This window comes from Pleurodeles waltl, chromosome 10 (assembly GCF_031143425.1).
Source record: "Pleurodeles waltl isolate 20211129_DDA chromosome 10, aPleWal1.hap1.20221129, whole genome shotgun sequence".
NCBI lineage: Eukaryota > Metazoa > Chordata > Amphibia > Caudata > Salamandridae > Pleurodeles > Pleurodeles waltl.
Window position 1 is genome coordinate 314,673,438 of NC_090449.1, and position 26,878 is coordinate 314,700,315.

At 43.6% G+C, this 26,878-nt stretch overlaps 1 protein-coding gene across 1 annotated transcript in view; it reads right to left on the reverse strand.

The window, feature by feature from the left end:
- Positions 1-26,878, reverse strand: part of TEDC2 (tubulin epsilon and delta complex 2) — a 327,490-nt gene that overhangs the window by 11,747 nt on the left and 288,865 nt on the right. The window contains exons 11-12 of the mRNA XM_069210499.1: positions 13,646-13,678; positions 2,256-2,290 (exon numbers count right to left, since the gene is read on the reverse strand). Coding sequence (XP_069066600.1) covers positions 2,256-2,290; positions 13,646-13,678 — 68 coding nt within the window. The remainder of the gene's footprint in view (positions 1-2,255; positions 2,291-13,645; positions 13,679-26,878) is intronic.

A 26,878-nucleotide genomic window follows, 5' to 3' on the forward strand; every position in this document is an offset into this window, starting at 1 on the left:
ATTCATCTGCTGGCATGTCACACACCTATGACATAAGTCTTCAGTAAGAACTCCAAATCAGGGACTGAACCAGTTCTGTCTAAACAAGCTAACCACTGCATCCCTCTCAATGTCTGTAGGATCTTGCAAATGTTGTATCATGGAAAACAACAAACTATTTGCCAACACTAATCTTCCATCAGCTGAAACTTAAATTTAATTTGCATTTTTAACGCATCCTGCTCTGATCCATCCATATTCTCTACCACTGAAACTTCTTCCTGCGATCTTCTACTTTTTTCTCACATATCAGCTCTCAAGATTATTTTTCAAGATCTGATTAAAGATCAAAGGACTCTGTATACCTTTGTGGAATTTAGCACCATGCCAAAACTTTCTCTATAAATACTAATGAAAACAAGAATTGACTACCCCCCATGCAAGGGGATAGAGAAAAAGGCCTGGCAGAGATCTACAACAGTAAACCACTCTGAACTACAGAGAATCTATAATAGTATTGTTGCTGTATTTGGTATCTCGGGAAAACATGGGAATAACAATATTATTAATTTTTAGAAGATCTTCTACAATCCTATATGTGCTGTTGGGCTTCTGTAAATACATGATCGGAGAATTGTAAGGACTTTCAACAATCTCTTATAAAAGTCCCTGTTTTAGCATGTTTTAACCACTGAAGTTATTCCAGTCACTGTTCCTAGTATTAACTTGAATGGTGGAATTCTCAGAAAGGCTTTATTGTGATTCAGATTGGTTCTACACCTTTCATTAGCCCGATTTATTTTCCTGAAAAATCCCATACTTCTGATTTTAGATTATCTCTTAAATCAGGTGGTAAATCCTCTACCATTCTTGTAGGACAGAATCCTACAGCTGTTTCTTGTTGACCATTTTAAATTCAAGATCTTCATTGTGTGTTTGAAATTCAACACCTTCCAAAATGCAGTAAATAGTACAAATAATCTTGCATAAAAGATCTCTTCGAATCAGATTTATAGGTCTTGACTACAAATTGATGATCTTCCACAAATGAACTTATTTTTACAGGTACTTTGTTTGAGATGGGATTAGTTATTTGTTTATCTATTACACCTACAATTTGGAGCTTCTTTCCAGAGAAGGGTAGGTCTGGGACTTCCACTGTTCTAAATCTGGAATGGGTAGCACCTGTGTCAGTAAGCAATGACACTTGATGGCCATTTATCTCCCCTTTTACAAACAGTCCACTTTGGCCTATCTCTAATACTGTACCAAGTATGCAATCTTCCTCCCACTTAAGCACCATCATGAGGACTTGTCCGCCTCAAAGCTCCCATTCTCCTACATAGGGAACTGTTGAAATAGGTTCTGATTTTGAAATGGATTTGGGTTTGAGTTTGAGCTCTTGATCCTTGATTCATATTGAATTTGGGATTACCTATATTTTGTGGGACCTTTGGGCCTCGTGGGACCTTGTGGAGATAACATGTGGAAATGTGGCTGGTGTGGAGTCTGGAATGTGGTGAGGTAAGCGGTGAGGTCAGGGAGAGAACAGTGGAGGATTGAAGTGGAGAACGAGGTGGGAAGCTGTGCTGAAGATGTTGTCATACAAATGTACTTGAAATAAAGAAGAGGATAAACAGAACTGTGGAAGAGTGATCTTAACATTGGCGACGAGTTTTTTTCCGTGCAAGAGACTGATTTTATTTCAACATCTTCACTCCTGGAATGAATTCACAGCGCTTCATTGAATTTGTCATTTTCCTTTCATCTCCACAACATTTGGCAGATAAATAACGACTTACAAGGTAATTCTAAATCTAATAGTGGAACAAGTATATTTTACGTCGTGTTTCCTATCAGATGTTTAAACGGACGTTTAAACGAGTGCTGGCACGAGAACACGTGAATAGAATCTGCCCATGTAATCAGCAGCTCATGAGCTAACTACGAGCCGGCGGCGACTGCAGTACTATCAAACAAGAAACGATCAGTCTTCAGCGTGTTCAATGTCATCGCGCTTCCCTGTGCCCTGTGTGCGAAGAAATTAAAGCAACACTTTACCATTTCTGTTACCGCTCCAGCACGTCTAAAACAATTGCGCTCATCGTGTCTGCAGTGCGTCTCAAGTCTTCAGTGTGTTTCAAGTAACTGTGCTCAACGTGACGTGACTTCAGCGAGCGCAATAAATAATTTCGAAACGCTTGATGCTAGAGTTAAATGTCAGCATATTTACGGTTTTAACGAAGTAAATATTTAACATTTAGCATTTTACCTACCCATCTGCTTGCACAGTGACGTCCGATTTAGTTGCCTATGAAAGAAACAAAAGAAGGACTATGTTGTTAACAAAAATAGAAGATAGACCATAGTGAGGAAAAAGGAAAAACATTATGGACTGATATATGAACAAGAACAGACAGACCTACAGCAAAGATGATCAATATAATGCAAGAAATAGAAATATAATTTAAAAATTAGTAAAAAAGAAAACAACATATACACTTTTTACTTCCTAGTATATCAAGCATCTTAACAAACACTCAAAAACTTAAAGTATTAAGCAAATGGGAGACCAGAATATGACTGCAACTCCACCTTTTTTAGCTACTCCTGGTGAGCCACCCATACCATGGAAACAATGGAAAAAGTTATTTGTAACATATATGTTGATAATTGGTGGTGATCGATATGGCCCACTTAGGAGACAAGCAATTCTTCTACACATCTAGGCATTGAGGGGAGAAGAATCTATGAGGATTTAACTGAAGTGTCCTTAGGAATGGGTGATGGTCAACCCACAAACGTTTTTGATATGTCTATGCAGATGCTGGATATTCAATTTACTCTGAAAACTAATCTTGTTCTTGAACGTCATAAATGTTTTTCAAGAGCGCAAAAAGTGGATGAACACATAGCGTCCTATGTAGCGTCTCTAAGCGGTCTTGCGTTAGCTTGTCGTTTTGAACAGCTGACTGATTCTCTAATAAGGGATCAGATTGTGAGGTGTACGTATAACAAGAAGATAAGGGAAAAACTATTGATGAAGGATCCCAATTTGGAGGAGGCAATACAAATAGCTAAGAGGATGGAACACACAGTGATTTGGCTGCAGGAAGTGGGTGAACCCAATTAGGAAGTGAAACAGGGTATCGTCGGTGAAGTTAAAAATAAAAAGGACTCACAAATTGACGGGGAAAAAAACTAAATTCCGAAAAACTTTGAGGAAGTGAGAGGAGAAGGTGGAGAGAAGCAGAAGAAGTTTGGATGGAGAGAGGTAAAATGCTATCGGTGTGATGCTCCAGGACATATGGCGTCTAGTAAACTGTGTGCAGCTAGGAACGCGATTTGCCAAAATTGTGGCAAAAGAGGACATTTTGCAAAAGTGTGTAAATTCAAGAGTAACAGTGGTGGCAACGGTAGCAGCAGAACAATTCAAGAAATCCAGGATGTGTGTGAGAATGTCCAGGAAGTGATTTTAACAGTGGAGGAAGACCTTGGTAACCCAAACTATGGAAGTCAAAGCTTAATTACCGGACTATCAGGAGAGCAAGTAAAAATGGAAAGCACTGACATTTTAGAGAAACCGTATGCTCAAATATTTTTGAACAAAGTGCCAGTCAAGGTACTAGTGGACTCAGGAAGTTTGTTCACCCTCATTTCAAAAGAAGTGTATGACTCTGAGAGGATGAACTCACAGGATGATAAACTCATAGAACCAGATATAAAGGCTGTGGGTTATGCAGGAAAATGGATTGAGATAATTGGTATGAGATGGATGACAATTATCTTCAAAGGTAGAGCCATTCACGGAAAGATATATGTCACAGACTATGGATCAAATGTATTGGCCTGGCGCCATAAAAGGGATTTGGGCATTGTACTGGATCCTAATACGAAGGAGCCAGTAATGCTTACAGAAAGAAAGAAAATAGAAGAAGTAAATGTAAACCTGCAGCATAATTTGATTGTGAATTATCCAGAGTTTTTTTCAGAAAAATTGGGTTTGTTGAAGGGTTTCTCTCACAAGATAGTACTTAACAAAAATGTAAAGCCTGTGGTTCACAAAGTTCGGAATGTTCCGAACTTAATGAGAGAACCCTTGAAGCTGGAGTTGGGTAGATTGTTACGAGATGACATAATTAAACCCATTGAGTCCTAGGAATGGCTTGCTCCAGTCGTGGTGGTGCTGAAGGAAGGAAGAAAGATTTGTCTATGCATCGATCTGAGAGATCTAAACAAAAAGATATGGGTCGATAGGCAACCTTTACCGAATATTTCAGAAATGTTATCTATTCAAGGGAAAGGGAATGTATTTAGTGTGCTAGATATGTCATCTGCATATCATCAGGTAAATTTGCATGAGGAGTCCAGACACCTGACATCTTTTGTAACGCCGTTAGGGTCCTTCCGTTTCAAAAGGATGCCTTTTGGGCTTGCCTCTGCTTCTGCTGTATTTCAAAGGATAATGGAAAATATATTTGGGGATATGGCTCAAGTCTTGTGTTTCCAGTATGACATACTCATTATAAGGAAGAGTGAGGATGAACATGATCTTTTATTTGATGAGGTGATGAATAGATTGGAACAAAAAGGCCTGACCATTAAAAAGGAGAAGTGTCAGATTCGGAAGCCTGAGGTGACATACTTGGGACACGTTATAAATAGTCAGGGTATTAGACTGAAGAAAAGTATATTGAACAGGCGCCTGAACCTTGTAGTAAGGATGAGTTGAGGTCTTTTCTGGTTCTTGCTGAGTACTTTGCAAAGTTCATAAGAAATTTTACGGAAATAGTTTAGGTTTTGAGGAAGCTTATGAAGAATGGGGTGGTGTATGATTGGAATATAGATTGTAAGCATGCTTTTGAAGAAATAAAGAGGTGTATCTCGAAAGCTCCTACTTTAGGAGTGTTTGATGTGACTGCGAAAACTTATATCACTGCTGATGCTAGTAATGTAGGCATTGGAGCGATTTTGACGCAAAAATGATGAAGAATATGTGGTTTGCATCAAGAAGACTGCAGGGTGCAGAGATTTCATATTCTGTGATAGAAAGGGAGGCTCTAGCTGTTGTTGGGGGATCAATCATTTTAGATTCTATGTCTGGGGTGTACCTTTCAGTTTAAGGACGGATCATAAGCCATTAACATATTTTTAAAAGCGGGCGTGGGTTGGAAGGAAATGTTACACCACGTATTTCGAGGTGGTTATTGACTGACAGATTACAACTTTGATATAGAGTTTGTAAAAGGAAATAGGAATGTGGTGGCAGATTATCTGTCATGAATGCCAGCAGAAGTGGGTGAAATTGTGGAGGATAGATTTGATGGTGGCGTGGAAACAGTTTTGGGTGAGGTGGCTGTAAGCGTACATGAGTGGGAGAATGCAAAGGCAGATGATCTAGTTATGAGGAGAGTGGAAGAAAGAGTGTTCACTGGATGGAGAAATGAGGATGAACAGTGTAGTGATGTAGTTGGTTATTTCAAAGTCAGAGATCAATTAAGCATACAGAATGGAAGACTGTTGAGGAGGAATCAAATTGTTCCTCCAGAAGGAGTGCGTAGACACATCATTAATATTTCTCCTCAAGGACACTTGGGCCGGGGAATGATGAAGAGAAAAGTAAGACAATCATTTTGGTGGCCAGGCATGGACAGGCAAGTGGAGGAAACAGTGAAGAATTGTGATGCGTGTGCCAATAGTGATAAAACTAAGGTAGTAAGGCAAACTCCACTGGCACCGTTAAAGTTTCTGGGTAGACCTTGGGATAAATGGGCTGTAGACTTCATTGGTCCTGTTTCCAGATTGGGTGTGAAGAGTAGGTACATAATGTTATTAGTGGACTATCATACTAAGTGTTTTGTAGTCAAGCCGGTGCATCAGGTGAATACTTCAAAGGTAATACAATTCTTTGAAGAAACTTTCATGGAAGAGGGAATACCCAAGGCAATTGTATCGGACAATGATGTACAATTTGTGTCACTAGAGATGACTAACTATCTACAAAAGATGGGAATTGTCCGTGAAAGAGTTGCTGTGTTTCGTCCACAGGCCAATGGTCTTGTGGAAAGGATGAACTGTATAGTGATGGAAAACATTCAGTTATCATTGGCCAATCACCTTCCATGGGAGAGAGAGTTGAGAAGAATGATGTGGACATACAGAACAACCCCTCATTCTGTAACGGGAGTGTCACCATTTGTGTCTTTGAAAGGAAGAGAACCAGGTGTGGAAGAGTGTCCTATATGGTTGAAGGCAAGGGGGAAGGTAATAGTGAATAGAGAATTGATAAAAGGAAATGTTGAAGAGATGCAAAGGAAGAACATCCAATATTATAACAAAAGAATGGGTGTGAAACAATGTCACATACGTAGGGGTGATTGGGTGGTGACAAGGAAGGGTGGAATTGTTTTGAAAGGAGTTAGCAAATATTCTGCTCGTCAAATGGTAAAGGACGTTAAACGTAATGTGGTAATTTTGGAAAATGGCTCATGGTGGAGTATGGGGAGCATATGTAAAGTAAATCATTAGAATTTTTCTAGGTGCTGATCTGCCGTCGGGGAAAACGTTATGTTAAGTTTATGCTTCATCTTTTGTGTGGTATATTTAAGAAATTGGTTATTATTGATCTGTTATTTATTTATGTTTATTTGTTATTTATTCTAATAGCAAACTGTGATATTGTAGGAAAAGGAAAGAAAAAGTTTATAATTGCTTGTTATGTTTTTAAGTATTGTAAGGTGGAAGATGTGTGGAGATAACCTGTGGAAATGTGACTGGTGTGGAGTCTGGAATGCGGTGAGGTAAGCAGTGGGGTCAGGGAGAGAACAGTGGAGAATTGAAGTGGAGAGCGAGGTGGGAAGCTGTGCTGAAGATGTTGTCATACAAATGTACTTGAAATAAAGAAGAGGATAAACAGAACTGTGGAAGAGTGATCTTTACAGACCTGCATCATAAAAACATGTGATTGTGTTGACCGAAACCTAAACTGGTACATTTACCTTTCATGTTTGATTTACCCCTTGCATTTGCCCATCATCAATTACTTGATTTGGATTCTGTCTGCACTCCCTCTTTCAATGACTGAGCTTATTGCAATAATGACAAGAAGTTGTTTATTCAGCTTCGCAATGTCTATGCCTGAGAGGGATAGTAAGATCAACTGGAACACCTCGACCTCTACCTTGAGGAACACCAATTTGACCTCAAACCTGAAAAACAACACCTTGCATTCCACAAACATTCGCTACATGCAAATGATTCTGGAATCCCTTTTGAGCCAGCTTAGTCTGAGCCAACTTCATTTCTTGCTCATCGCTAGAGTATTTTGCATACCTCAGATTCTGATATAAAGCCAACAGATCACATTTTGTTTTATGTGCATGCCAATTTCTGGTCGCAACTCAATAACAAACTGAGACACACAACTCCCAGTGTCTCCCTTTTGGGGATTTTCTTCTCTGCTGTGCTGTTTAAACACCAGCAATAATCGTTCATAATAAACACGCACTGACACTTTAGCTTCTTGAAAAGTTATAGTGATCTTCAACCAATCAATTTTCGTTCAAAAAGGTAATCACTCATCATACTTTGTCATCACCACAGGTGAAGGTGTACGGGTACGTGCATCTCTTGAAGGCTCAGTACATGGCCACTGCACAGCTATCTTACATTTATCCGATAGATCACTTGGTACCACAATATGAAAAAAGTGATCAAATCCTTCAACAAAACCTTCAGAATCTTCACAAATCTGTTAACTTGTGTGTTTGGCCTGACAGTCTTAGGGTGGTCTCCATCCCATTTTTTCGCCAACCTCTTCCATTTAGTTCTGACTTCATTTTTGCTGGTATTAGGACTCTGTGCTAAATACCAGTGCTAAAGTGTTTGTCCTCACTCCTCTACACATGGTAATAGTGGCATATCCCAGATTGGCATGTTTAATTTACTTATAGGTTCCTAGTTACGCGCACTACATGTGCCCAGGGCCTGTAAATTAAATGCTTATTGTGGGCTTGCAACACTGATTGTGCCAACCACTTAAGTAACTTTTAACCATATCTCAGGCCTGCCATTGCCGAGCCTGTGTATGCAGTTTTACTCTTCCATGTTGACCTGGCAAAATAGCCCCCTTGCCAGGCCCAAACCTTCCCATTTGTATACATGCAAGCCACCCCAAAGGGCAGGGTGCAACGTATTTAAAATGCAGAACATGCACATTTTATGTTTTACGAGTCCTGCTACTGAAAAACTCCTCAAAGTCATTTTTTACAACTGCAAGGCCTATCTCTCCCATAAGATAACATTGAGATTACCTTATTACACATTATAAGGGTAATTCAAAATCTGGAAGAGATAATATTTTCAAGTTTGGTGTCTCTGGAATCACAATTTAAAATCACAGTTTATGGTAAAGTAGGATTTTAAATTACAATTCTAAAAATGCCACTTTTAGAAAGTTGGCATTTTCTTACTCTAGCTATTTGGTGTCTGCTGCCTGTCTCTGCTTACTTGTCTGGGGTGGGTGACAGTTAGGCTTTGTGTATTCACCCTAGACAGTCACACATAATGGGAACTTAGGTGTGACCTGATGGGCTAAACTGAGAGGATGGGAGGGAAGAGCTGGGCAAACCCTGACTTAGACCTGAATAGGCTGTGTCCTGTCTCCACACAAAGGGCAGCATAACACCTTAGATGCATAGGATCTCTGTGCACTTCAAAGGCCAAACTTGTTATAAGTACTGGACCTCTGACACCACTGCTTCATTATACTTCTGGACCTGTGGATAATCTGCCAGGAAGGACTGCTGTGCTGCTAAAGGACTGCGACTCTGCTGGGCTGCACACTCTTGGGCTCCTGCTTTGCTGTGCTGATCAACTGCCTGCTGCCTCCTGTCTGTGTCAGAAGGTCTGAACCTGCCTTACATGAACTCAGAGCCCAGAGCGACACCAAGGGCTAGGTGGCTGCCCGCCTGTTCTAAAGTCTATACTTTGCTGTCCTCCTGTTCTAATGTCTCAGGGATATAACAGACTTTCAGCCACTCTGCATCTGTACCTGGACTATGCCATCTGTGAGTTTGCCCTCCCAAATAGTACCAGCCAGTCCTGGACCCTTGGAGGTGGGTCTAAGGTGGTTTCTCAGCAGAATCGAAGCATTTTCTGCTGAACGATGCATCCCCAAGCAGAACTGATGCATCTCCTTAGCTGAGGGGCACATCTTCGAGCAGAATCAATGCATTGTCACTGTTGGTTGTATTGTACCTGTCGCAACAGGCTTGCATTGCTGCAGCAACCTGCATCTTGGTTTGACACTTCGCCCTCAGAATAGCTATGTCGGGATGCTTCAGCCTCAGTGACATCACAGCTTCACCGTTCATCAGAACGAATGCATGCACTGTGCGGTGCATCCTAGATACCGGCCTTCGCATCGCAAACCCCATCGACAAGATATCCAATGTTGACGCAAAAGGACCTTCCACCGCAGCCTTGTCACATCTCAAAATTGATGCATTGTCTCAGCTGCGTGACACATCCTCGCGGATCCATGCAATGCTGTGCAACAAGGTTTCAAGGCACTTTGGTTCCACAGGCCTAACTGGGTCCCTGTTGCCAGCCTCCACTCCATTGCGGTCAGCCTGAACTTATGACTTTGTCCTGGTCCGGTGTGACTGGATATCACCAATAGCGCTTCTCTGCACTATTTTTACTTAAAACTTTCTAAAAAATGCAATATCTCCAACTCTATTCATTGAAATGTTGTTGTTGTGATCTTGTTTTCTTTATTAAATTCGGATCCATTTTTCTAACCTGGTGTGCACTCTTTTTGTGTGGTGTTTTCACTGTTTGACTGGATAAAGTAATGCACAAATACTTTACACATTGCCTCTAAGTTAAGCCTGACTGCTCAGTGCCAAGCTACCACAGGGTGAACATAGGTCAACATAGGATTTGCCTATGCCTTACCCTGACTAGGACTGTGGTTGCTGTTTGCACAGGGCTTACACCCCAGTCAACCAAAAACCCAAATTCTAATGCTGTGTATACCACTGGGCAGGTCTCTCTTGAGTTTGGAAAGTTGTTAGTGAATGTCACAAGATAACCTCTACTCCGGGGTAAATCAACATACCCTCCACCTGGTATCTCCCTCATAATTAAAGTTAAAGTCTCTTCTCCTTCTGGGCGTATTGGAAGCATTTTACCATTTGCACTCGGATTGTTTTTCTTTCCCTGTTTCTTTTGCCCACTTATTCTCCAACCTGTCAAAACCACTCCATTTTTTAATACATTTTACAAATTCAGCAATATGCAGTCTCATTCCTAAGGACCACATAGTCACAATAGCCTAGTCATCTAAATGTGTCCTAAGCCTTTCCTGTAAGGGAACACTCTTAGAAAGTTCTACCTCCTATTTTCCTGCCAGCATGGTTAATTTATCATGTGTGGCAGCTACATGCCTTTTGGTTTCTTTACTCTACACTAATGTTAATTCATTTTTCTGAAATTGATTCAAATGTGAAATCTCTAAACATTCTCTTATAATTTCCTCCAATTCCACCTCCAAAGTTGGCACATCAAGTAGTCTCATCCTTTTCGGGCTATTAGATTGTCTCTCTGTTTCTCCCATTCTTTTATTATCTGAAGAGTACTCTAACCATGGAGGACAAATCCCATCATAAAATGTCCCTGTCTCTCTGTGGGCAATAGTTGTTGTAAAAACAATATCCCTTCTCTTAATTATTGAACATTCTGTGGTGGGGTCCATGAAAAATCTGTGAGTTCTGTATCAGGAGGATAAACCCAGTCATGGCTACTACTCTAACAGCACAAGTAGCATTTGAAACAATATTTATTGGTGCAGTTGCAACAGGAACTGCTAATGGCTGAGCTGATGCTACCTGTGACATTGGTGCCGGAACAGTCACAACAAAAGCAGTAACAAAGCAGTAACAACTTGAGCCATTACAGTAGAGGCTGCTTCAACTGGTGCTATTGCAATTGGAAGTATTGGAAGTGGTATCTCAATATGAGATATATTTCAATTAACAGGGGTTGTAGCCCCTGCAGCACTAGTGGTTGTAACACTCTCAGTACTTGTCATGGGAACCAAAAATGGCAGTGGACATGAGGATAACAAAGCCTCCAAAATGTCCTCCCCTGAATCTCCTATCAGTGACAATGTCTCTTGTAGCTTTCTCATCATTGATTTATTGCTTTTGGTGCTTTTTAGTCTTTTGTGTTGCTACTGCTGGGTACATTCTAGCTTCCTCTACTACGCATTTCCTCCACCTATGCTGTCTTTCATCCCATTAAGCATCAGTGTAATTTCCGCATTGCTCTCTTCGCTCTATTCTGATACCTGTCTTTCTCTTTGGTGTGAGCTTCTTGCTCCCAAGCATGTAATGCTTCATACAATGTAGGTAAGAGTTCACTTAAATATTCAATAATCTCTAAATAAAAAAAGTACAATCTTGTTGATATCTGAATGGCCTTTCATTTTCAGTGATGTTGTGACATTGACGAAGCCACAAACATTTGTGAAGCCCCAAATTTGTTGCCATATAATGGTCTGGCATACCTCCGGTGGAACCTCTTCACCCTCCCGAACAGGGACTCGCACATCACCCCTTATCAGATCTCTAAGAGCTTTAAAACATTTCATGACTGCAAAGGGTCAACAATGAATGATCAAATATCAATTTGATAAATGTCAATATTTCTATTCAATTCATAGGTCCTGACACAGTCCGTTGTTTGTAATCTTATTGCAGATTAGTACTTACTAGTCATCAACCAATCCCAGCACTCCACTTCACACCAACTAACCTATCTTACTGCGGCACACTCAGATGTTGTTCTGACTCCTTGCAGCAGTTCACCCTCCTTTATAATTTTCTAGTACACACATTTTTCAGCTTTAAGCACTTCATACTTTTGTTTGCTCCGCTATAGAATTAAAAATAGTTAATTCATACAAAAAACAAACTGAAAGTAAGGTTCAAACATGTTCTACCTCCCTCACATACACTCATACAGATGAAATCTCAACCAGTGGGAAATCTCCCTGACTGATTCAATTTCCCGTTTGCACAACAGGGTCCTCTAGCACCAACCAATCAATATTAGTACAAGCATAATAAAAAGCTACAGTCCCTACCTCAAAAAAGCAGTTGATGGTGCAAATCTGCATCACAAAACTTCAGCAGACAAATAACTCCACAACCTATTTTTTTTTCTCTTAACTTCAACTGCTCAACCTCAAGCGCTTAAACACAACTTATCTATCAATTTCTACCCAAATACAGAACACATAACTTAAAGATAATACCAAAACCTAATAAGACAATTGCAACGCATAACTCGATTGGTACTCAGGCATCCACTACTGCAACTGCTTTTGGAACTGCAAACTCCTTCTGTCTTCAAGTTTGGGCTTTGAACCTAAGGGGCAAGGGCAACTTATTTTACTTCCTTTCTCTCCTGTGACCAGGTTCGTGACCACTCGAGTGAGAGGGTTTTCTATACCTCAGTATTCGGACATAATCATTAAATAAGCTCCGCCACTCATCGCATGGACCTTTGTTTGTCGACAAGGAGAAGTATAAGGGAGAATACATTTACAATGATCAATTAACATTACAACTTATTAATGACTTTTGTACAGTCCATAAAGAAAATATAAGTTCAAAGGTTTTATTTTCAATTCTTTAATTTCATTATTTTTTTCAATATTTATGAATCTTACAAGTATCAGCATTAAAAGTTAATTTAATCCAATAATTGATATGTCAATATCAGAAAGAATACAATATTGGTTAAAATTACAGTTAATATTGTAATATTATGGCAAGTGTGTTCCATAAAGGAAGTTTCCTAACTAAATTGCAGTGGAATATAGAATAAGGTGTCAGTTCAAATACCCCAATAAAGAGTTCTGATGAGAGAATCAATGGATAAGCATAAAGCCTTTGCACATCAATTTAAAGGAACGATCAAGCTGGAAAGTATTCTGAGCTGTAAATTAGCAGACACTTGATAAAACAAAAAAAGCTAAAAAAATCTCCCGTTAAGAGAGGAATAATCTAAAAAAACTCAGACATGAGTCTCCAGCAAATGCTAGTGAAAGAAGCCCCTCTCTCTAGGAACATGCACTAATATAAACACACAAATTCCTAGAAGGTAGCAAGTGTCTCCTCTCCTTCCATGACGTCCAATGGGATCTTAGCAAACTATTGGGAAAAGATAAACTCCCCATCTTCTCAAGTCTATACAATAAACCATAGACACATGTCCTTGAAGAGATACTTAATCCACATTTTGCGGCTTAGACTGTTCTTTCTATGAATCATCCTTTCTGTTTTCTCCTCTACTCCTGGTGAGAATCTTATTATCAGTTGTCTAATGCAAAATAATTGCCTATTCACTAACAGAAGGCTTCTGGAATGTTACATCTACAGCAAGAAAAAGGAAAAAAACATTTTGTGCTATCAACAATTCAATAGGAAAAAACAGACCTGTCAATGCTAATATATTGTTTCCAGTTAAATTAGCAACAACAGTTAGGCTAACTTAAGCCAGTACATTATTATATCTTTTATGAGCTTAAAATGCCTAAATATGACTGCCTACTGTCAACTTGCATTCCCAAATGTACGTTTTATTTTTCACTTACTTTTTGTATTTTTCCGTTAAATGTGCATATATTCTGCAAAAAGATAAATTTGCATCAGGACATATATAATACAAATCACTTCTGCTGTAATGAGCAGCATTTTTTCTTCGGGGAACTACTGTTCATAAACACATTTTGGTTGAAAGTTAATAGGAAATATGCCAGCTCTCAAGACATTAGAATGTATTTTCTTGCTCTTCATAAGGCATTTATGCTACAAGTAAAATGTTCTCAACATTCTTTTTTTCTTTAAATATAAGACATTTTGTCACAGATTTCTCATTCCTGGCCAGCGTTATAATAAGTGATGTTTACTCTGGTACAATAGGTGGAATCATGGAATAAGTTAATATGTGTCGTGAGAGATTTATCATATTCAGGATGGCTCTAAGTTCAGTTCAAAGAGTAAGTGATGTCCCGTATAAGAGCCTCTTGGTATCAGTATAGCAAAAGTACTTTAGAAATAACTAATGCAGCATAACATTAAGTTTAACACTTGAAGATTATTCAAGTGAGGAACAACATCTCACAGGGTAAAGGATAGTCTTCAGTGTTAGTTAAAACTATAAAAACTGAACAGTAGTGCTGGTGTCCTCTGTTATTTCCACACACAGCAGCAAATACACAAATGAAAAATACGCACCAATGGCAGATACATGCACATAAAAAGATGAATGAGGATTAATATAAAAGAATTTGCCTCTTGCGCTTCACACAGCATATACATTTAACCTTTTTGTACTAGTGAAAGTTTTTTATTGGAGTCAATTTTTTGTGGTCTTGTCCGTTAAATCAGCACCACAGGTCCTTCAATATCTGCACACAGAAGTGTGCATTATTAGTGCAAAGCTGTAAACTAAATATAAAACAGTTACATTACCTATAATGTTCACAGGTAGAAAACAACTGACTTTCATTGATAACGTCTAAGGGTCAGAATCAAAGCCGACTCAACAAATGTAGTCACATAATCCCACAAATATCAGCAATTGTGGTCAACTCTGCATTTGGCTGTGCTTACCAGTGGTTTGTAGTCCAAGCTTAAAAATTTAGAACGGATTGCATGGGTTACAAAATATTACTACGAAACCTTATTGCATGATTGGTTTGATGCAGTAGCTTTCTGTCGTGTTGAAAGCAGGTAAACTCCAATTTGGCAAATTATCCAAGCTTACCGACTCTTTGCTGAGGTTCCTGTAACTGTGCAGCACATGGGAGCTATGCCCTTCTTTTCATTTACTGCAGAGTCGGGAGGAGCTCACAGATCTGCTCCTTGCTCCCATCTGGCTGCAGAGCCTACAAAAACTATATTGTAATGGTGAAGCGTTTGCCTTTTTAGTTACAGTTAGAAATTGTGTCTCTAGTTGGCCGAGGTATGCACCCTGTCCAATTAGGGACCTCAATCTTAGTCTGGGTAAGTCAAATACACACCTTAAATTAAACTGTGCTCACCCTCTGGTAGCTTGGCACAGAGCAGTCAGGTTTCACTTAAGAGGTAATATGTAAAGTATTTGTGCAACACATTAAATTATAGTAACACAGTGAAAACCCCACAAAAAAACTTCACACCAGTTTAGAAATATTTATCTGAGTAAAACAAGACCAAAATGACAAAAACCCATTAGTAAAAGCCGATATATGGATTATTAAAGATTAAGGGCCTGATTTATAGTTTAAAGGACATGGTTACTCCAACACAAAGGTGATGGATATTGCATCTGCCGTATTACGATTCTGCTATATCCTATGGGAATTGTAATATTCCAGACAGAACATCCGTCATGATTTTCATGAATTAACCCATCCGGCAAACTCTAAATCAGGCCCTAAATGTGAGAATAGTGCTTTACTAGTCAATACTGGTCAAAAGGTTACTTGAGGTCGAGAGGAACAGTACCTTTAATGGATCAATATGTCGACAGCGAGGACACAATGCATCAATATTTTTACAGCACTCAGGGCACTGCCTCATTGTCAGGCTCCATAGAATTGAATGAGATGAATTGTCATTGGGCCACACAAAGCATCGTCATTGGGCAGCACAGTCTGACAATTCATTGTAATCGGGCAAGAAAGGGGGGAGAAACTTCTAGGCCACCCTTTGAAGTAAACAATGTCCCTGCCCTTCCTTACCTGGCTCCAGACACTCTACAGGAGTTTATGAAGTCCTTTGTATGGTGAGAGGCACAGCCCGATTCAGGTGTGTCAGCTCCTCCCTCCCATCTAGCCAAGGAAGACCCATCTCCTGGTGATGGGCCATCAGCAGGCAAATGTCACACCTAAGCTCCCTTTGTGTGCGATTGTCTAGAGGGAATTCACGAAGCCCAGCTGTCACCTACCCCAGACTTGTATTCAGAAGCAGGCAGAGGCACACAACTGTTAAAGTAAGAAAATGCTAACTTTCTAAATGTGACATTTGCAGACTTACAATTTACCTACCATAAGTTATCATTTTAATTTGTGAGTCCAGAGACACTAATCTCCACATTTATATCATTGCCTAATTGGACATTACACTTTAAAGATGTTTTAAGGTAATCACAATGTTATTCTATGAGAGAGATCGGCCTTGCAATAGTGAAAAACAAATGTAACAGATCTCAACTACCTTGACATGTTAAACTTAAAAAGTGCATGTCCAACCTTTTACTTACACTGCACCCTGCCCATGGGGCTAACCAGGGCCTACCTTAGTTAGGACTTACATATAATCAAAAGGAAGGTGTGGACCTGGCAAGTAGGTGCACTTTATAGGTCGAAATGGCAGTTTGAAACTGCACACACGATCTCTGCAGTGGCACTCCTGAGACATGTTTGAAGGGCTACTGTAGTGGGATCAGGCAGCAGGCCTGCAGTCAGTGCAGCAGGCCCACTAGTTGCATTTAATGTACAGGCCCTGGGCACATATAGTGCACTTTACTAGGAATTTACAAGTAAAATTAAGTATGCGAATTGTGGAGAATCCAATGCTACCTTGTTTAGAGAATAGAGCAACTACCCTTTAGCACTAGTCTGCAGTGCACAGAATGAATCCTAAATGTCAGACAAAATGGAGTAAGAAAATTAAGGAGGAGGAAGGCAAAAAGTCTTATGATGACCCTGCAGAAAGGGCCAAGTTCAAAACAATCCCCCTCCAGTCTAAAGTCAGGGTCAACTAATCAATACCTTGATGGGCTTCCATTCTAAGGGCAATAGAACATAGGCAATGGCCCACTACTCAGGGGCACTTGTCAGTTCTGCGCCTCACTGAACCAAGTTGGATCCTTCTGTCTATACTCTCGGGCCACTGAGCTGACCCATGGGGAAAACTTCTCCTTACCTGTGGAGCCCATCTGTGGAGCACCTAACCCTAACTTGCTCACAGATGCATCCCATTAGGCAGACAGTACCACCATGGCCAACAACGTGATGTGGCCTATTCCACCCCTTGGGGTTGACATCTATCCCCAACCCAGGAAAATCTCTGTTTACAAGCACAACTACATCTCAGGCCACAGACAGCTGTCAGTTTCAACAAGAAGGCCTAAGGCCATCCAGGGGTCTATGATCTCTGTGGTTTCTCAAAGTGGGGGAGGGGTAGCCCCAGAAGCATTGAACCCTTCTGCCACTGTTATTCCCACCAGTTCAGGGGTGGTATCCTGAGACTGGTCAACCAGCCTTGGGTCTGTACTCTGAGGCTGAACAGGAGATAGGATTGGGCTCTCTCTCACCTGGGTCCTTTCTCTGTGGTCCTGTATCCTCTGTTTTGGAGTGGTGCCCCCAGAAAACTGAACAGTTAAGGTGCTTGTGGCAGCCACCCCTCCCAGTTCCCCTGACACCAGGGGCAACTCATTTCCCAGCATGCAGTCTATGGGCTTGTGGGGACTTACTATGAACCTCCTCTGTGTCACCTCTCCACCCCACTATAGGGATACTAGGGAAGACGTCGTCCAGTCCATGAGCTGGAGTCACCCTACAACCCTGGCCGGTATAGTGTTCTGGGGATACTAGCCTATCCACTACCATGTTATGGTTAGCCCTGATGTCCATAGGAACAGTCACCAGGTGGAAAGGACGACTCCCACCCTCAGGGATCCACAGCTCACTCTCTGGTTCTACCTCACAACTATCACGGCGTGGTGTATGCCTGCCCCTGGGGACTACTTACCCCTAAGGCCACTTTGACCACCCCTGTAGAAGTCCCACCAGTGAATGGTTTCTTTGGACAGAAAGAGTCTCCCTGTTTGTATCCTAGCTAAGAACAGTCAAAGCAGCAGGGATGGAAATGAAGTGCCCTCAGCCACTGCCTACCAGAACCTCCCTCCTTCTCAGAAGTGAAATGGGAACCCTTTACTTCCTCCTTACCCTTGGACTTGCCTGGGTCTCCCTTGACCTCCACCTCGCACGGCTGGAAGAACGTGAACCACCATTCTTGGGGTCACTCCCAGGTACCTTCTTGTGGACCCTGGTGCTGACCAAGTGGGCTGCCTCCATAGCAAGCTCCCTGGGGGAAGAGAGCTTACTATCAACAAGGTGTTGACGCAGATCTGGAAAACAAAGACTGAGGAGGTGTTCTGTTGTAAACAAATTGTACAGCTCCTGTTAATACTTTACCTCTCTGTCTCTTACAGAACCATCCACCAACTTGCAAAAAGAATGCACACAATCCACCCAGGTCTGTTGGGAGAGCTTTTGACTATTCCTGAATTTCTGTCTAAATTTCTGGGATCAGGCCAAACTTCCTGATCAGAGCCTCGTTCATGGAGGGGGATCTCGTACTGTCACTGCCTGTCAAGCACAATAAAGCATCCCTTCCTTCAGTAGGGATGTGTCTCCACAAACCAACCCCCAATCTGCTTCAGGGACCTTTTGTATTTGTAGGGTGATTTCCTAGGCCTCCAACCGTCTGTCAATGTCATTTCCAACCACAAAATCAGACATCAAATTCTTAGGTATGTGGACCTTCCTTTCAAATGGCACAGAAGAATTGCTGCCACCATCAATGCTGAACTCCACCTGTCTGGTCTTGATGTCCACCTCCTTCGGGCTCAACTCCTGAGCCAACATCATCCTTTTCTCCTCCATAGCCAAACTCTTTTAGTTTACCTCCATTTCCATGGCTACCTTTTTCTCCTCTAAAGCCTTCTCTTACTCCAATTTGAGCCTAGCCAACTCCAATTTGAACTTTTTCTTTTCCCTTCTGTCGTCCAGATCCTCTGGGGACAGGCCTTTGGATGACATGCTGATCTCTGCCCCAGAAGGGGCCCTCATTCCTGGGAGTACATTGCTTGCCTCCCCACAGACAGCAGCCCTCGGCCTCCACTCAGACCCTGACCCAAATCATCGACCACATCCAGCTCTTTGTCAGTCTCCTCTGAAGTCTCATTTCTTACAGTATGGGCTTCTGAATAAGCTCTCAGTGCCTTTTGCAATTCTGCCTTTTTGCTCCTTGGAGCTAGCCCAATGCCCTCAAAGAAATCCTTGAGCCGGTCCACTGTGTAATCCTCCAGCTTGGCTAGCTCAAACTCCATCCCAGCAGATGCAAATGCAGAACCTCCAACCAAATCCATGAGTTAAGTAAGAATCAAAACTGGCAATTAGGGAGAATATAAAAATAAAGAATGACAACTGAAGAGTAGGGAAAAAATTGCCAAGGGGGATCAGAGATAATTGATTCAAATTGGTCAATGTGTGAGTAGTAGTGTACACAAAATTACTGTAAGGCACTGCATAAATACAAGTCCTATCCTCACAGCTGATCACCAATTTTAATTAAATTGGTTCTCTAGTTGGCAGATGTATGCAAACTGTCCAAGTAGGGTAAGTCAGATACACACCCTAAATTAACCTGTGCTCAGCCTCTGGTAGCTTGACACAGAGCAGTCAGGCTTAACTTAAGAGGCTAGGTGTAAAGCATTTGTGCAACACACTTAATTATAGTAACATAAAGAAAATGCCACAAGAAGACCCCACCCCAGTTTGGAAAAACAGAAAATATTTATCTGAGTAAAACAAGACCAAAACGACAAAAATCCAATGAGTAAAAGTTGAGATATTCATTTTTAAAGATTGAGGGGCATATTTATGCTTTTTGGTGCAAAACTGCCCTAACGCAGTTTTGTGTCAGAGTTTACCGCCGGCTTGTTTCATTCCAAAGGGCCAGCCGGGCACCAAATTTATGGAATGCCGCGAGCCGGTGCTAAGCTTGGGCTAGCGTTGAAAAAAAGACGCTAGCCGGGTGGGGGTGGTGGTAGAGGAGATAAAGGTTGAGCATCAAAAATGACGCTAGGCAGGTTAGAGGCAAAAAATAATGGTGCTAACCAGCCTAGCATAATTTCCTGATGCAAACCATCCATAACAAAAGACTCCTGGCTTATAAAAGACAGGAGTCATGCCCACCACCCCAATGGCCAGCACAGGGGACCTGTGTCCCCTGGGCATGGTCATTGCACCCAGTGCCATGCAGGTGAGCCCATGTCAGGGCCCCCAATGGCACTTAAAACACTTACCCTACTTACCTGGGCAGGCGCTGCGTCGATTTTCTCTCTGGAAGTCAGGTGGCGTTGTCCAGGCGAGCCGTGCGCCGAAGTTCCGGTCGCACCGCAGGCGTCGCATCGATCTTTTCCTTGCGGGTCGAGCGGCGTCTTTCCGGATCGGCATGCAGTGAATTTTTCACCACAGAGCAAGCTGTGCATCGAATTTGTCGGCGCACAAGGAGTCCAGTTGAAAGATAGAAGTCTTTTTGGTCCTGAGACTTCAGGGAACAGGAGGCAAGCTCTATCCAAGCCCTTGGAGAGCACTTCTGCAGCAAGGCAAGAGTTCAGCAAGGCAGCAGGCCAACAGCAAGGCAGCAGTCCTTTGTAGAAAGCAGTCAGGTGAGTCCTTTGGGCAGCCAGGCAGTTCTTCTTGGCAGGATGCAGGTTCTGGTTCAGGTTTCTTCTCCAGCAAGTTTCTGTGGTGGTAGGGCAGAGGCCCTGTTTTATACCCAAATGTGCCTTTGAAGTGGGGGAGACTTCAAAGAGTGGCTTAGAAGTGCACCAGGTCTCCTTTCAGTTCAATCCTGTCTGCCAGGGTCCCAGTAGGGGGTGTGGCAGTCCTTTGTGTGAGAGCAGGCCCTCCACCCTCCTCAGTGAGGCTGAGTACCCTGTGTTTGGGGTGTGTCTGAATGAATGCACAAGGAGCTGTCAACTAAACCCAGCCAGACGTGGATTGTAAGGCACAGAAAGATTTAAGTGCAAAGAAATGCTCACTTTCTAAAAGTGTAATTTCTAGAATAATATTAAATAATTATATAATAGTAATATTAAATCCAACTTCACCAGTCATCAGGATTTTGTATTACCATTCTGGCCATACTAAATATGACCTTCCTACTCCTTTCAGATCAGCAGCTACCACTTCAATAATGTATGAGGGCAGCCCCAATGTTAGCCTATGAAGGGAGCAGGCCTCACAGTAGTGTAAAAACGAATTTAGGAGTTTTACACTACCAGGACATGCAAACTACATAGGTACATGTCCGGCCTTTCACCCACAGGGGTTACCTAGGGCACCCATTAGAGGTGACTTATAATTAGAGAAAGGGGAGGTTTAGGCTTGGCAAGTACTTTTAAATGCCAAGTCGAGGTGACAGTGAAACTGCACACACAGGCCTTGCAATGGCAGGCCTGAGACAAGGTAAAGGGGCTACTTAAGTGGGTGGCACAACCAGTGCTGCAGGCCCACTAGTAGCATTTAATCTACAGGCCCTAGGCACATATAGTGCACATCACTAGGGACTTATAAGTAGATTAAATAGTCCAATTGGGTATGATCCAAGGTTACCATGTTTAAAGGGAGAGAGCAAATGCACTTTAGCACTGGTTACCAGTGGTAAAGTGCGCAGAGTCTAAAAGCCAGCAATAACAGTGTCCACAAAGTGGAGGGAGGCACGCAAAAAGTTAGGGGTGACCACCCTAAAGCTGTCAGGTCTAACATGTGTCCCCCCAGCTGAAAGTGGGGGAGCTACCCGACCTCCTGGGAGCTCTCATCGCTAAGGCAGAAGTATCTGGAGAGACCATCAGCGTTGGCATGGTCAACCCCCGTGCGATGCTCCACCATAAAGTCCATCCCCTGTAGGGAAATGGACCACCTCAAGAGTTTCGGATTTTCACCCCTCATCTGCATGAGCCATCGGAGGGGCCTGTGGTCTGTCTGAACCCGAAAGTGAGTCCTAAACAGGTAGGGTCTTAGCTTCTTTAGTGCCCAGACCACAGCAAATGCTTCTCTCTCAATAGCACTCCACCTCTGTTCCCGTGGTAATAGCCTTCTGCTAATAAAGACTACTGGTTGGTCTGAGCCCTCCTCATTTAGCTGTGCTAGAATGGCCCCTATGCCATGCTCTGAAGCGTCCGTCTTCACAATAAATTTCTGGGAGTAGTCAGGGGCCTTGAGCACGGGGCCGTGCACATGGCTTCCTTCAGAGAATCAAAGGCTTTCTGACAAGCCTCTGTCCAATTCAGCAACCTAGGTTGCTTCTTGAAAGTGAGTTCTGTCAAGGGTGACACAATGGTACCATAGCCCTTGACAAATCTGCGGTAGTACCCAGTGAGGCCTAAAAAGGCTCTCACCTCAGTCTGTGTTCTAGGTGGTTGCCAGGCCTTGATAGTTTCAATCTTGGCCTGGAGTGGCTGCACCTTGCCACCATCTACTAGGTGTCCCAAGTACACCACGGAACCCTGCCCAATCTGGCACTTACTAGCCTTGATGGTCAGGCCTGCCTGTCGCATAGCCTGAAGCACCTCCTTGAGGTGGAACAGGTGTTCCGCCCAGCTGGAACTGTAGACAGCTATGTCGTCCAGGTAGGCTGCACAGTAGGCATCCTTACCAGCTAGGACCCCGTTAACCAACCATTGGAAAGTAGCAGGGGCATTTTTCAACCCAAATAGCATCACCCAGAATTGGTAATGGCAATCAGGTGTGGAAAATGCTGATCTCTCCTTAGCCCCCCTCAGTCAGGGCGATCTGCCAGTATCCTGAAGTAAGATCAAACGTACTCAGGAACTTGGCAGCGCCTAGTCTGTCAACGAGCTCATCAGCTCGGGGGACAGGGTGAGCATCAGTCCGTGTGACTGAGTTGGGACCCCGGTAGTCCACACAGAACCTGAGTTCTGGCTTCGCACCTGGGCCAGTAGCCTTAGGAACCAAAACCACTGGGCTGGCCCAGGGACTACTGGATTTCTCAATAACCCCCAAAGTCAACATCTTGGAGACCTCTTCTTTGATACTGGCCTCCACCTTATCATATAACCTGTAAATTTCGTTCTTCACAGGGGGACTGTCACCTGTGTCAATGTCATGAACACAGAGGGGGGTCAGTCCAGGAGTAAGGGAGAACAGGGAGGAGAACTGCTCTAACAACTCATAGCAGTCTCCTCTCTGACTTAGAGTCAGGGAGTCAGAGAGAATGACACCCTCCACTGACCCATCACCTTCCTTGGCAGAGAGGAGGCCGGAGAGAGGTTCACTCTCCTCCTCCATGCCCTCATCTGTGACCAGGAGCATACTGACCTCTCAAAGTGAGGTTTGAGCCGGTTGTGATGGAGGACCCTAAGGGGGTGCCTAGGGGTCTTGAGGTCCACTAGGTAAGTGGCCTCCCCTTTATGGTCCTTGATCTCAAAGGGGCCAGTCCAGCGGTCCTGGAGAGCCCTGGGCTCTACTGGCTCCATCACCCAAACTTTGTCTCCAGGTAAGAACTCAACCAGAGTGGTCTTCCGGTCGTACCACTCCTTCAACACCTCTTGACTGGCATTGAGGTTACTCTTGGCCTGCTTCCAGAAGCGTTGGGTTTGGTTGCGGAGGGCCAGCATGTAGCTGACCACATCCTGGGGAAGTGTCTTGGGAGCTTTCTCCCAGCCCTCTTTAACAATGCTTAGGGGTCCCCTGACAGGGTGACCATAGAGAAGCTCAAAGGGGCTGAACCCCACCCCTTTCTGGGGCACCTCTCTGTAAGCAAATAACAGGCATAGTAAGAGGACGTCCCACTTACGCCTCATGGCATCAGTCAGTCCACTAATCATGCCCTTCAGGGTCTTGTTGAATCTCTCAACAAGCCCATTGGATTGAGGATGATAAGGGGTGGTAAACCGGTAGGTCACCCCACACTCATCCCACATGGACTTCATGTATGCAGACATGAAGTTTGTGCCCCTGTCAGACACAACCTCCTTAGGGAATCCCACACAGGTAAATATTCCCAAAAGGGCTCTGGTCACCACCGGTGCAGTCACTGTTCTCAGAGGGATTGCCTCTGGATAGCGGGTGACATGGTCTACCAAAACCAGGATATACCTGTTGCCCAAGGCAGTTTTGGGGTCCAAGGGACCAACAATGTCAATGCCCACCCTTTCAAAAGGGGTGCCAACGACCGGGAGTGGGACCAGGGGAGCCTTAACCTGTTTCCCTGTCTTCCCACTAGCCTGGCAGGTGGGGCAAGCTCTGCAGAAGTTATCTGAGGCTATCCTCATTCTGGGCCAATGGAAGTGGGTGACAAGCCTGTTAAAGGTCTTGTCTTGGCCCAGGTGTCCTCCCAGGGGGATGTTGTGAGCCAGACCCAGTAGGAAGGCCCGGTAACACTGGGGGACCACCAGCACATGGGCTGCCCCAGGACCTGGAACCTTAGGCTCACTGTAAAGGAGATCATTCTCCCAGTAAATATGGTGAGTACCAGAGGCGTCACCTGCTGCTTGGGCTGTGGCCTGTTGCCTCAGACGCTCCAGGGTGGGGCATTCCTTCTGCGCCTTTCAGAATTCTGCCCTGGTTGGCCCACACTCTACTTGCCAGCCAGCAAGTTCAGGTAGATTACCCAGGTCAGCTATGTCTTCCCCAGTTGGCTCAGGGGCCTCCTCCTCCTCAAGGGCCCCTTCCACCACGATGGGAACACTGGAGGCGGGTTTCCCACGCCTCTTGCCCTTCTTCTTTGCAGCTGTCTGGGCCATTGTTCCAGGCGCCCTTGACTCCCTTCCCGGGCAGCCATGGACCGTTTGGTCATGCAGACCCACTCAGGCAAACCTAACATCTCCAGGTGGGATCTGAACTCTACCTCTTTCCAAGCAGTATGCTCAAGATCATTGCCTAACAGACAATCTACAGGCATGGCAGGACTCACAGCTACTTTCAGAGTACCAGAGACCCCCCCCCACTCAAAGGGAACCAGAGCCACCAGTAGGTGACTCTCACGATTGTCAGCGACTATGACCTGGTGGAATGTATTAGGGACTATCTGCTCTGTTGACACCAGCTGACTCTTGACAGTAGTCATACTGGCTCCTGTGTCACGCAGAGCCTCCACCTTTTGCCCATCAATGGTGACCCACTGCCTATACTTTGAAGTATTTTGGGGCATGTGGGTTTTGGGCACCATTTCTCTTTCTCTGAGGGATACTAGGGAAACCTCTGCCTGCTCCTCAAAGCTATCTGGGTCTGTCTCCGCCCCGAGCGCTACACTAGTCAACCCAGGTGTCTGTCCGGTAGTGGACGGTGCTCTCTTGGAACACTGGGAGTCGCCCTTATAGTGACCATACTGGTAGCACTCTAAGCATTTGGAGATTAATTTCCCTGATGATTTATCAAAAGTCCCTGGCTTTCTCCTAAATCTGGAAGAGGAATATTTGCAACCCCCTCCCTGGGAATTCTTTTGGGGCCTTTTGAGAGTTCCTTATCTGTAAGTTTATCTCCCCCCTCTTTCTTCTGTTGGGAACCCTGACCACCTTTGTGGGTGTCCCCGCCCAGATAACTTTCGGGACACTCTGGTGCTAACCCAGAGGTCCGCCTCCTCAGCAAGCTTCCTGGGATCAGTCAGCTTACTATCTACTAAGTGCTGACACAACTCTGTAAAAGAAATACTGAGTATATGCTCTCTCAGAATCAAGTCATATAAACCTTTGTAATCATCTACTTTGCTACCCCGCACCCAACCATTCAGTGCCTTACTGGAAAAGTCAAAGAAATCTACCCATGTTTGTGTGGATTGTTTGGTGCTGTCCCTGAACCTCTGACGGTATCCCTCAGGGGTCAGCCCAAACTTGGCAAGTAAAATGGCTTTCTGAAGTGGGTATGTGTTTCTATCCTTAGGATCCAGTGTGAGAAGTGTGTCCCTCCCCAGTACTGGTACATAACTCCACATAGCTGTACCACATTGCCCTTCAGGAAACTCATAAGCCTATAGTGCAACTTCATAAGCAGCTAGCCACTTATCTATGTCAGCAGGTCCTGTCTGTATGCTGCCACCATTACTGCTGGACTCAGACTGTCTTGCCTTGATCTCCAGCTCCTTGAGACTCAGTTCATGAGCCAACAATAGTTTCTTCTCAGCCAAAGCTCTCTCAGCTGCAGCTTCAGCTCTTTCAGCTTCCATCTGTTTGGCTGCTCTTTCAGCCTCCATCTGTTTGGCTGCTCTTTCAGCTTCAGCTTGCTTGGCTTCCCTCTCTGCCCTCCTTTCCTCCTGTTGAGCCTCAATTTTTAGCCTTGCCATTTGCAACTGAAACTCTCTCTCCTCTCTCCTTTCCTCTGCGGTCAGGCTTTGATCAGAGAGACTGCTCCCTGGTTTTGCAGGGGGCACAGTTGCAGTGGTAACATCCATGGATGGCAGAAAATCCTCTGGGGGGCCATCTTCTGGCTCCCCTTCCTCCTTAGCACCCTCCTCTGAATAGGATTCTGCCCAGGCCCTCAGCGCCTTTTGAAATTCCTCCTTTCTGGAGGAACCTTGGGTGGGTACTCCTCCCTGCAGAACCTTTTCAGCTGTTTGACAGTGTATGTCTCCAACAGGGCTAGGTCAAAATCTCCTGCTTGAGACCCAGCCAGAGACATGTTGAGTGAGGATTTTGGTCAAAAATATGTCAGGAAAAATGAAATTGCAGAAGAATATAAAAAATCAAGTTGACCTTCAACTGTGGGTAGGTAGTGAAACACTTAGCTACTGTATGTCACTGCACAAATACAAGTCCTATCCTCACCGCTGATCACCAATGTTAGAAATGGGGTCTTTGGTTGGCAGTCAGGTTACCCCCTGTCCAAGCAAGGACCCTCAGGGTAAGTCACACACAATCCAAATTATCCTGTGCCCTCCCTCTAGTAGCTTGGCACTGAGCAGTCAGGCTTAACTTAGAAGGCAATGTGTAAAGTATTGTGCAATAAATTATACAATAACACAATATAGCACCACAAAAATACACCACACAGTGTTTAGAAAAATCTATAATATTTATCTGGATATTT